The following is a 12547-nucleotide window of genomic DNA, read 5'->3' as shown; positions in this document are numbered from 1 at the left end:
GTTCGGGCTTTTACAGTAACATATATATAAGTTTTGTTTCACGGTGTTTTGGGTATCCCTAAATCGCGGTTGACCCCTACAATTTATGCAACCACCTCCGTGACATTAATGGTGTGATTTTCCATGGAACTCACCCCACATACGACCATACGATTCGTGGCAGAGATTAGTTGAGGTTATAGTTGCAAGTCATTTATTTTCTATCTCAAACTTCACCAGCACGATTTTCTACCATTATCGAATACAAACAACCAACTAGTTAGTTATGGACAATTTTTGTAAGAATCCCTGATCAGCGCCTCTAGCGGCGGCCATTGGAACTTATTCTTAGGTACATTTAAAATTATCGATAGGCATTGAGGAAAATCGCGCCAAATAAAAACAATCAGTAAGCTACCCTCTTGTGCTCGCAAATATATATGATGGAAACGATGATAGCAAACACGATCTCATTACGTATGTTATAGGATAATAACAGTACTGCTATAGTATCAACCGAGCAGTTATCCTCACTAAAATATGAATAGGATACGAGTTCATGTTCCGCGTTCTCGGGGTAAAGGATTAACCGATTCTCGTGCTCATAATACTAGTGTAATTGCTTACCGTAAAATAATTGTATATTTTAACTTGAAAGTACAATTGTTTACTTTCTAATAAAGGCAAAAACTCTAGAGATAAAAAGATAACTTATATGGAATTTGAAAATGTGGTCTCACTATGATTTTAATTTGAGGAAAGACATTATTTAACTTATTAAAAACGCAGGGCGGTATTAAAAATAACTCTGCACCATATATCACATTCTTGCAGGTTTTTGTGGAAGAAAATTGGGAGAGTCTTTGTCAATAGAGACTATAAACCTCTGTCGTGATTATAATTGATAGTCCTAAAATTTATAGTTTGAAGTATTCTATAGACATTACTTATTCCAATGGATTCATATAAAATTGATGGGTATTTTTTTAGCATTGATTTTGTCTTCCGTCTTAATAAATATCTTAATTTTTCAGGTTCAGTGAGATTACAGTTTGCAACTTCGTTATCATTAAAGATTTATAAAGTTCATTATTATCCCTTACCCTCTTATTCATAAACACAATATAAACCTATTTTAATTAAAAAGCTACCATAATATGTTTTCTCTTTTTCATTTCGCTAAGGAGTGAAAGAAACAAAACACTTTATAAGCCTTTCATAACTTCATATATTTTTATGAATAAGAGGGTTTGATTACAGTAAATGTTGCTGCTTCGAATACCACTTAGTAGGTACAATTTATCTTCTAAACTATACATACAAAAGTTACTTTTAATACTATATTGTAGAACCCTCACTATAAATATTTCCTCTAATAGCCAGCGATAGCACTATAATGAAGACATGTCAGTGTAAATGTCACATCGACGTCAGGGACACGAAGCATGGCTCAGTGCGCACCGACCCTTATACCCTCCCTCGGTCGTCTTATACAGGACCTTATTTTATAATACATTGCCTCCGTGTTTACCGGGACCCGTTAAAAAGGCCCTTGATCTCATTCTTTGAGATAAGTAACGCCTTAACATCAAAATTTTCCGTAACGCGATTTTCTGCAGTAACTGTCGATTAGCGTTTGACATTTAAAATCTTATACGAAAATTAGTTTCTACGGATCACGCTTGGGGCATTGATCACTATTTCATACAAAACTTTTCGATAGTTACTCGGTTGTTAGACCATAGTGGCGAAAATCGCCATAAAAATCAAAATCGAAAACCTTTAATTATTTTTAAAGAAAACTTTTACCCTAGTTTAAAAATTGATTAACAGAACTTAGGTGATTCTTTCCAGGAACAATTAAGACTGTCAAATGAATTGTGAACTTAATGAAAAACAAACGCTAAACAGCTACAACACTTCATAATTGAAAGTTTGACGAAGTATTTCGATTCAACAATCAATACTTATTTCCAATTGCGAATGAAACGACTGTTTGTTGTTTTACGACCTCCTAAAGAACTGATATTTCTGTATACAAAATAAACCGAATTTCCTACTACTAGTAATATAGACTGCCTCTGTGGCGCGGTCGTTTGGGTTCGATTCCTGAGCCTGAAAAAGTACTATTGGTATTTTTTAGTAACTATTACAATGTATCAAAACAGTGGCTCAGAGATTGCTTAAATCCCCAGTATATGGCAATAGGCTCGCCCCCTATTACATGGAACAAACATTGTTAACGGTGAAACGCGTGTGTATTTCATACACCTCTGTCTACACGTTCGAGTATAACAGGCGTAATATTATGTAAATATGGTATGTATTTTTAAATAAGAACAATGTTTGCAGAACTTTCAAGGGAAAACTGTAGGCGGAAATTAGTAGCAGCTATCATGTTACATGTTGACGAGCTACTTCACTCATTAAAGATGCTACTTAGCGTTGCTTAGTTATTCATACGCAGAGTGTTCTCGAGGCGTATTCCCATAACGACTGTACCGCAATCGTCAAAGCATTGCATTCTCTTGTGGTAAACACAATTAAGCAGCGGATACTCTGCACAATATGATGCATGATATAAGGGTAAAGTTGTAAAGGAATCAAGCTTTATGGAAGAAAATATCTACCAACAGCGTTATAATGTTGGATGACATAAAAACATAATTATCAATATCGGCACGGACCTCATAATTTGCAATATATACCCCTGGTTTCCGAGGTACATTTAGCCGTAGTTTATCTATTCAATAGCGTTAAGCTCTAAAAATAATACTTTGAATAGATAAACTATCGTTAAATGTGCCTCATAAACCGGGCATCAGCTGATTATCTTGGTTATAAGTAAAAGAAGTAAAGCATTATTCATATTGCTACTAGCTGTATTTCGATAACTAAATCTCGTACATGAAAATTCTAAATAAAGAAGTATAGAAAGAAAAATAAAATCGCTTAATTTAGTTTTACTTTGGTGGCGGTAATTCAATATGCTGAACACACTTCCGATAAATCTTTAAACAAAGTTAAACATTTACTCGTGTGTTCGTTCAGTGTTCACGTTGTAAAAACTTTTTGTGTTCTCCCAAAACGGTTCGCCAATAAAACTTGCGATATAACTTATATTACTTGATTAATAAGAAAAGTTGCGGATTTGACGCTCTCATACAGTCACATAACACGTTTTGGTTTACTTTCGTTCAATCATATATTATTTTATGCTCGTTTAAGCAGTGAGCGTGAAAACGCAGACTTACGACAACCGGATAAGGTTTCTTATCTTCTATCTCTATCTTATCATTATCAGTTATCTACGTGCGTACTTGCACTGCTTATTTAGATCTCTTTTTGTCTCTTTGCCTATGACAGGAGGACAATGTATTTCCATTCTTTTAACTATCGAAAGCTGCCAAAAACGGCGACAGAGGCAAAGGCATTTCTTATTTTTTGTACTTTAACATAGTATGTCTTGTCCCCAGCATCAGCCGTTGCCGACAGCCGGAGTGGATGGGACGCATTAGGCGGGCTGTACGCCCTGCTGGCCCAGCACGATGCGCTGGGAGGACACGCGCTGGCTCGCAAGTCCGTGCGCTCACCCTCCCGCCGCCTGCGCTTCGGCCGCCGCTCCGACCCCGACATGCCTCCTCAGGCCCCCGTGAGTATGATAGGAATAAACGGCATAATATTGCCTATAGATATAGCTAGTAGTACCTACTAAGCATAATTTATGATGCGTCTAACAAAACGGTTTAACTCAAAAGAGTGATTGACAGGTTTCAGGTATTCTAATATTCAGTATGCATTATCCAATTACATCTGTATATTCTCAATAGTTTCTTTGGCTGACATACTTATGTTCGTGTAGTGTTTTCGTATACATTATGATATGAGTTAGTTGTAGCCACAAGACATTCAGGTGTATAATAACTATTAGATATTGTGAGTGGCACATAACACTTATCGTTACTACTTACTGCCTGCGTTACACATAAGATGTGTTACAACCTTATGAGTAGAGAATTATAGTGATGACGGATTTCAAACAATATGGAAAATAGTCGGTCATTAAGTCTACAATGTTAAATTTACTTTTTGCGTAAAATCCAAGTTTTGTTGACAATAATAAAATTTTCCTTAAGAACTGACAGACAGGTCTTAAGTAAAACCACCCACTACTGTTTCTAATGTGTGTAAAATGTGACTCTAAATTGGTGTTGTATTGATTGGAAAATTCATTAGTAGGGACACTAATAAACAGACTAAACTTTGCTCCTAACCGCACGAAGCGATAAATAAGGTATGGGCTCACATCAATCTCTACAAATTTGTACCAATTTAACAATTGTAATAATTTGAATACATCAGCAATCTGTGGGTTAACGTCATGTAGAGCGTTCGGTGGCAATCTAATAAAGTAACATCAGAGAGAACCGAGTTTCGCGAATTACTCAGATTTGATTTTCCCATTCAAATACTTGACAATGTCACCACCTCACTGATCGTTATATTTTGAGTCAAGATTCGATTAAGCGACATAATAAAATTGATTTAAGTACCTTTATACGACATTTGTGTAAACATGTTTTCGACGTGGTAATTTAAAGGTATCGTAAAAAAGTTTCTTTAACTGTAAAACGTGGTACAAAAATGTTTAAAGTGAAACGAGACTTTAAACATTTCATCTGAGCGCGCAGGTCCGCATCACAACCGCAACAGTTTTCAGACGACGACCCTGAGTGCTTCTCGAGTGGATAATGCATTATAATGCTCACCAAATAACGTTACACACAGTTACACCCACGAGTTTGCGTAAAACCAATCTCGCAATTCCTTTCACTCCGTTTACCGCACTTTAGGCTATAAACACGCTTCTCGTATCACTGTTCGACCAATTTCATATAACTTTCAAAGAAACCTTTCGTCTTTTGTGATCATTTAAAAGCCTATTAAGACCTCTATGTTATCTTGTAGGAGAATCTTAATTGTTATGATGTCCTTTACATATTCGTACATCCAACACAGACGTACCTTTCATCTTTTTGGAAAATTATATCTTAATTTCCTAAACCACTGAGTGCGCAAAGTAATTCGATTTGTCATATCTGACTTGTTCCATATTATCTGTTGCTCTGTATTAGACGGTGTGCCCTCTAGTATAATATAGATGAAGATAGATATTGGTTGATATCTGATTTCATTAAATGTATATTGCATTAGCGTTGAAATAGAGAGATATTTATAATAGCATAGTCTAAGATTAACTACTAGGTACTACTTTGGTTAAAATCGTGTCCAAACTTGGGCGCATCAAAAGTCTAAAGAACTTGTTGCTAGCTTACTATTGAAACTTACGATGCCTGTACTATTGCTTCATTAGTTATTACAAGTCAGTCTTTAGTTGAGTTACATTACAGTAGACTCACATTACAATTTGTTCAACAAATTATACTACGATCACATAAAACTCTTTTACATTCTTACTCCCAAAAACTTAATGTTATAATCATTATATTTGGAAAACTTCTTCAAAGATCGTCATAAAACGTGTCTAGAAATTAATTTTATGTATTAAAGTATCCACGGAGCTCATACGAGTCAATTCAACCGACTCACACATATGTATAACTCAATTTTGCTAACTTCCAACCCCCTTTCATCCCTAATTTTATGAAGTCCCGTCTTATCCCTCGCTCCATTAGAAACGTTTCATATATGTATAGCGAGCAGGCAGTTAATAGTTTTGCCCTTTATTATTAAGACTCGTAATAACTATTTTACAAGCAACTATTTAGTTTTACAACGTTTTATGAATTCATATTGTTATAATCGTGCATTATAACACTATACAGGGTGTATTTATTCTAAGAATGATGGTTTACTCGGTATTTGAGAGTATAAGACTGTTTTGACGCATTGTTATAGAGGTATTTGACTTTAGAGGGCTCGGCAAATTGTTAATATTCAATCATTCAACGTTTCTGTTTTATAAATACCATTTTTTAAACGTATGCTTATTATTTGCCTTTAAATATATAATGTAAAGAGTGGATTTTATACCAATAATAGGTTACTCAGAAACGAAACTGCTCTAGACTTGAAGCTCCCCCTTTACAATAGTGAGTAACAAAATGTTCTCGTAGATGTTAAGCACGTCATTAAAGATGTAGGCGCGTGGTTATGATAAAAGCTATGTTTCACAGCTGAGCCTTTTATATTAATTCACGCATTCTCCTTAAACGGCAACTCTAAAAGTGACTTGTGAGTTACAGCACCTAAGTTTTATGATAAAAACAGTATTTTTAAGATACTTGTCCCAAAAAAAAGTATAAAAGATAAAGTAGGTACATTAGTTTTGCACTATCAAAGTTATTTTATCGATATCAGCGTATCAGCGATTTTCATGTTTCAAATTAGTCAACTTTAAAGTTTACTTTTCAATATTTCCTGTATATTAGACATTGCTTTTATGCAATGAGAACATCTATGTTAGGACGTGAGCCTGTCACGAGATTTCGAGTTCAATTTTCAGTAGCATTGATTTTATGATAAGCAATTTTTAGAAGCCGTTGATTGATTAAAATGTACAGACTTTAATTAATGCTGCCTGGTGCTGTTTTCTTCGTCCCTGATTAAACAGACATACGAATACTGACGTCATCAAGATTACATAGATTACCATCTGAAACGCAGTCAGAGTAATAAAGACGTGTTCTGTTCTATTTTATACCGTTATCTGTTAATAAACAATGAGTGTAGTGATTACTGGATGGTGCAGGTCGACGAGATGGATGAGCTGTTGTCTCTCCGCGACGTGCGCACCCCCGTACGTCTACGCTTCGGACGCCGCTCTGACGAACGCGCCGTGCCCCATATCTTCCCCCAAGAGGTATGGAACATGTATTTATTAAGTATCTTTGTTTTTTTAGTTTTTCTTTAGAATACGGCTCTAGTAACTAAATGAAATGAAAACTTTACATTACTTTTGGAGAGATGTGTTATGTCATTGCACATTCAGTTCCTGGTACAGACGCTTAGACTTTGAAACTTTATTCAAACGGGTGTTTGACATAGTCTCTTCAAATATAGTTCATTTAGTTTTCCAAGAACTTTTTAAGGTTCCACAAATTTCAACCACTAAAAGATTTAGACGTTCACAATTAATTTATGTTTACATTCTCAAAGTAAAATCTCTTCAAGAATCTCCGTGAATCTTCATATGCACTCTCATAAAACCTAACCTGAAGAGTTACAAGAGACTTACACGGGTATTTGTTCTCAGATCCTATTGATTCAAGCATCGTAAAACCCTTGATGCCGTGTAAACCCGTGTAATGAAGTTATTCCCTCTAACAAGCCACTATACGATCTTTTACGACAATTGACCTGTTTTATGTGTGACCTTTTTTTGTAAAACCGTCAGACAATACCATTTGTTGAGGCAAAATCTATTATAGTTGACGTAACTGGATCACTGACCATCAAGGGTTAAATATAGAACATAAGTACTTGTTACAGAATTAAGATGACATTTTTAAGTAGCCAAAATACGCTCCTTTAAGATTTGCGCGAGAACGACTTAAGAAAAAACGCTCACTTTTAAATAAATGACAGTTTTGCAGCACTTTCATTAGTAATGTAGCACGGTTCTACACATTTGGTACCAGAGAGTATCGAGAGTTTGACATTTAAAATGTACAGTAAAAATAGTTTCTACGGCGCCCGCTAGAGGCGCTGATCAGATTCTATATAAAAATTCTCGATAGCTTGTCGATAATGGTAGACAATCGCCTTTTAGGTTTATAATTATTCTATTAATAAAAACTTCTATTAATTCCACGTAATAGTATATTTCACAGTAAGTTTTACTGATGTTATCAAAATATCGAATATCAATAAGAACTTTCAAATTTAATCGAAGAGACTTGATAACGAAATTAAAAATGATGTATCAAGGTCAGTGACGAGACAGACTTTAATATTTATTTATGATTGATTCGTATCAATTTTATATTTTAACTTTATTATATTTCTACGTAACTACTTCACATAAACACCTCGCTTGAGCAATCTTTGAAGATAAAAGACCTTTAATCATGTAAATCATGTAAATATATTTGCACCAAGACATACAATTCAGAATTAGACGATTATAGACCGGCTTTAAAAACATTTTTTTCCTCAGTTAGGTTGATTATGTTTCTTACAGATGAGTTATTGTTTTTAATATATTATTGGTTGTTATTTAGGAACAAGACCGTGCTGTCCGTGCCCCATCCATGCGTCTGCGATTCGGCCGTCGATCAGACAACAACATGTTCCTACTGCCCTATGAAGTAAGTCACATCACTTTGATGGTTGATGAATACGTATATTGAATAAACCATCTACGAAAGTATTATATTACGGTATCGTTACATATATTTGACTCAATTCTGTTCATCATTAAGGTTAATACGAGTAAAAATGTTGTATTTCACAACATCTTAAAAAAACGCCCTTTAACAAATTCCTTTGGTTAAAGAAAAATCAGACCTGAGTGACTCAACATAACGAAGTTTGCTTTCGCTGAATGTACTTAATTAACTTCACTCTCACATGTAATATAAACTGTTAAGTTAAACGGGCTCCGTATTTATTAATAATAAAAACGAAAGCAGGAACCATTTCATGTATGAATCGAAATAAATATGTACTAACGATACACTTTCTGTTACAGTCGGCTCTGCCCAAGGAAGTGAAAGCCAACGGCTCCGTGGAAGACGACAGACAACAGGAATAAACAACATATCTGCAATCCACTACACACATAATCTCTCCGCTCCGTACAAAGTTTTTATTAACAACTCCTTATAAAGACAACCTTAACCCAATTACATAAATGTCATATTCAAATACAATCGATTTTTAGATGTTATTCGATTAAATTGTAAGCTATGTGTACATAATAATCATATAGTATATTGTATGTTGTTAACTGAAATGTTATTCGTCTTCATCTTTCCCGTTTCCCACTATCGTGAATAAACTGTGATGATCTGATTGTCGACACCCGGTCACGTTATCAATGATACGATGATATTCTAGTCAATACTAAATTAAGACTGTCTTTTTATTTTGGTCTCTTTTCAAGTACTTTCGTCATTACTTCGGCGAAGAGTTGTACATTTTTAGAGCTGGGCAAATGTAAAACTTCTTCGCTTCTTGTAGGTTCTACTCGGTTTATATTTCGATCTCTCAATTTTATCCATCAGTATTTATGGTCGTAATTCAATATTATATGATGGCGTAAAGTACATTATTTATATACTAAGTGTAGTGAAACTATGTTTAGTTTTGTATAGATATTATAGTGCAATTACTGAGTTGAAATATAAAAATATTGCCAACGGATATTGTTGTTTTATTTATGCTTTAGTGTTATTCAAATTTATTCGACAGCTATGTATGGTAAAATGGTAATAAATATTCTAATATAACAAAACCACGTTTATATTTCCCTATAGAGTTAAATATACTTCCTACACTTACATTACTTGAAGTACCTACAATTGGAAATTCCGGGAAGTTACCGAAATTTTCCTGTCAGAAAAGCCATATTACACATGTTCCTGGGGATCGACATAAAATGAAATATATATTTCAAGAGATACATAAAAAAGTAATCGGAAACATAAACGTTTACAAATTGCGTTTATCTCTCAGAAGATGTAGATCATGAATATAACACGAAATTTATGAACAATTCAATATTAACCGCAAGATTAAGAAAAAAGTATCCTTGTCTGATGGTTTTTCAATTAACCTATTCAACCTCAACCTCTAAAATATGGGAAGTTGATTGGTAATATCTAGTAAAATGCCATAGGCTGCTCTTTTGTAGAAAACCCTCTAAGCTAATGGATACAGAAGCAGAATCTAGCAAAGAAATTAATGGTCTCGGAAATAATAATGTAGTCCAATTCAGACATATTCTTTTAATGTTACCTACCAAAGATTGTATATAAAGGGCTATGCACATAAAGCATATTCGTAGGTACAAAGAAGAGTCTTATTAAAAAAAATAAATTACAAGTGTACCGTAAGTATGACAGTGGGAGTCGAATGTACACACTTAGCGTAATAGCAAAGGTGTAGGAGCCTAAACCACATAGAAAATAGCATTAAGGTAACGTATCAAGTTACCGACATTGAAAATGTTAAACAAAAGGTTATTTCATTTACTTAGTACGGAGTTAGTACTTGAAACTGGCGATAAATATGGAAGAGTAGGCGTATGTGGAGATCTAAACAAGTTACAGTTTAAATTAGCTCTATAGGAATGAATAAGTACCTAAGAAGTCAATTACATTCACTCCCACGCTTTGAACATAATGTATAAATATAACAACTGGTCAAGTGCGAGTAAGATTTGAGCACGAAGGGTTCGTATCACTATTTATACAATAGGATACAAACGAAAAAGAAAATCACGTTAGCTTCGTGGGAGCTCCCTTAAATATTTATTTTATTCTTTTTTTTTAGGATTTATTATCATAGCGGTGACGTAAATACCTACCGTTACAGTACATGAGATACCTATAGCTTGGCGACCGACAGACAGAGAAGTATCAGTAATACCTTTGGGTACAAAACCTAAAACGTGTGCATGCAGCCTTATTTTTGTCCGTTTACGATAATCTCATTAAGTAGGTACACAGCCTTATTAAAAGGTGAAAGGACCTTGAAAGTAACTTTCTGTTTCCCTCAATATTATTTATATGGCTTCATAAACTTCATAAAAGTAAGGATTCAAAGTAAGTACGGATAACACAAAGAATCCGGAGCCATTCAGTTATGAGTCCGACTCACAAATCTTGTGGAAACGAGTACAAACTTTGAGGAGTTTCGCCTTTAATCACATTAATTAAACCACATTCGTATATGGTTTGAGTTCTGTAATATTATAATATCTTTCCCTTCTTTGTTTGCGCTTTCATGTTTCAAAAATATCTATTTTTATTACCTTTAATGTTGTGGGTAAAGGGCGGGAATCCATTACAAATAAAGTAAGTATATTCCATAAAGTTATTTAAGCAAATTACTATTATCTGATTTAAAGTTTTCTTCTACTTCATTACTAAGAATGCTTTGGAAAGAAGTACTGGCATGTGTCTATTGAACTCTTGAAAGCAATAGACACAAGGCCTACATACATACCGGCACTACATAGAGCCTGAAAATAACAAAACTAAAAATACCAGTACTGTTTATTAGATATTTAAGCCTTTGCACGAAAAATATACTTTTCAAAGTCTGAGCCGAGTCAAAGTCGAGTTTCAGTATCCTAATAGCTGATTGTAAAAATGTGGTGAATAACATAAAATAGCCTGCACAATATAAACCACATAACTCGGCATAAATTAACAATAGTCAAGTTTTTTAAGCGTCCTCTTCGACCATACATTTTAGATGAGACTCGAAGTCCTCATACTTCTTGTTTGTTTTGTGTCTTGTACAAAATGCATGGGTCCACCGCTTTGCGGGACTTGCTAACAATGTCGTCGTATCCACGGATGTAACCGTTGATTTCAAATATGTATCGTGTTTAGTAACAGGTAGCGCTCGTCCATACTAATAATATAAAGCTGAAGAATTTATTTCTTTGAAAGCGCTAATCTCAGGCACTACTGGTTCAAAAGATTTATTCAATTTTTATGTTGACTAGTCCATTCATTGAGTATGGCTATAAAATAATAGGAGTGAGGCAGCAAAAGTAAATTTGAAATGAATGAAAGTGAGAAACTTAAAGTAAATCCTACTAATATAATAAATGCGAAAGTTTGTAAGAATGTATGTTTATTTGTATGGATGTCTGTTACTCTTCCGCGCAAATACTATAGAGTCGATTACGATGAAATTTAAGTATATAGGTAGCTGAAGACCCAGAATAACACATAGGCTTTTTACCTGGGAGTTCCCGAGGGATCGAGAATTACAAGGGAAGGGTTTCCACGCGGACGAAGTCGAGGCCTTAAGCTATAACTAAACATTAGATATTTAGCTGCGAATGAAGTCGGTGTACAACGTCGAGTTTGATAGAGGGCGCAGTGCAATCGACTGTGTGTTATTAGATTCACTCTTGTGCAACCTCGACTCAATGAAATTTTGATCACCTACATACCTTCGGGGTTAACGTGTTCATCACTTTATTGATTGTTTATTTAATACGAATAGAGTATTGATTAAATGTTTACGGCTTATAAACTTAAAATATTGGAACAAGTATTGTTTCACTAGTTATCAGTAATCAATATTGCGACATAATAAATCATAAACTTTTTCAAAATAAAAGTTTTTGTTAAGAAATTTTTCGTAACCCTGTTGTGAAAATGAAGAACGAACTTCCCTAAACATCTTACATAAAAGGATTTTAAAGGGCAAACACGTCATTTCAAAAATGTGATCGGATACAATGTCAACTTCCTAATAACGTCGTAATCAAAACAGGAAAAAGATTCACTGCGATCTTATAAACAACCCTTTATTATTTAAAATCTATGATGAAAGAATCGACGTCAAAACATTCCGACTT

At 34.4% G+C, this 12547-nt stretch overlaps 1 protein-coding gene across 1 annotated transcript in view; it reads left to right on the top strand.

Annotated features, from left to right (window-relative positions):
- The window catches only part of sNPF (short neuropeptide F precursor), a 47681-nt gene extending 38315 nt beyond the window's left edge, over nucleotides 1-9366 (top strand). The window contains exons 4-7 of the mRNA XM_076115927.1: nucleotides 3456-3631; nucleotides 6752-6862; nucleotides 8223-8309; nucleotides 8693-9366. Of these exons, the coding sequence (XP_075972042.1) occupies nucleotides 3456-3631; nucleotides 6752-6862; nucleotides 8223-8309; nucleotides 8693-8755 (437 nt within the window). The 3' untranslated portion in view covers nucleotides 8756-9366. The remainder of the gene's footprint in view (nucleotides 1-3455; nucleotides 3632-6751; nucleotides 6863-8222; nucleotides 8310-8692) is intronic.
- Nucleotides 9367-12547: the final 3181 nt, after the last annotated feature.

This window comes from Anticarsia gemmatalis, chromosome 6 (genome assembly GCF_050436995.1).
Source record: "Anticarsia gemmatalis isolate Benzon Research Colony breed Stoneville strain chromosome 6, ilAntGemm2 primary, whole genome shotgun sequence".
NCBI classification, from domain to species: domain Eukaryota; kingdom Metazoa; phylum Arthropoda; class Insecta; order Lepidoptera; family Erebidae; genus Anticarsia; species Anticarsia gemmatalis.
This window is presented reverse-complemented; position numbering and strand designations above follow the sequence as displayed.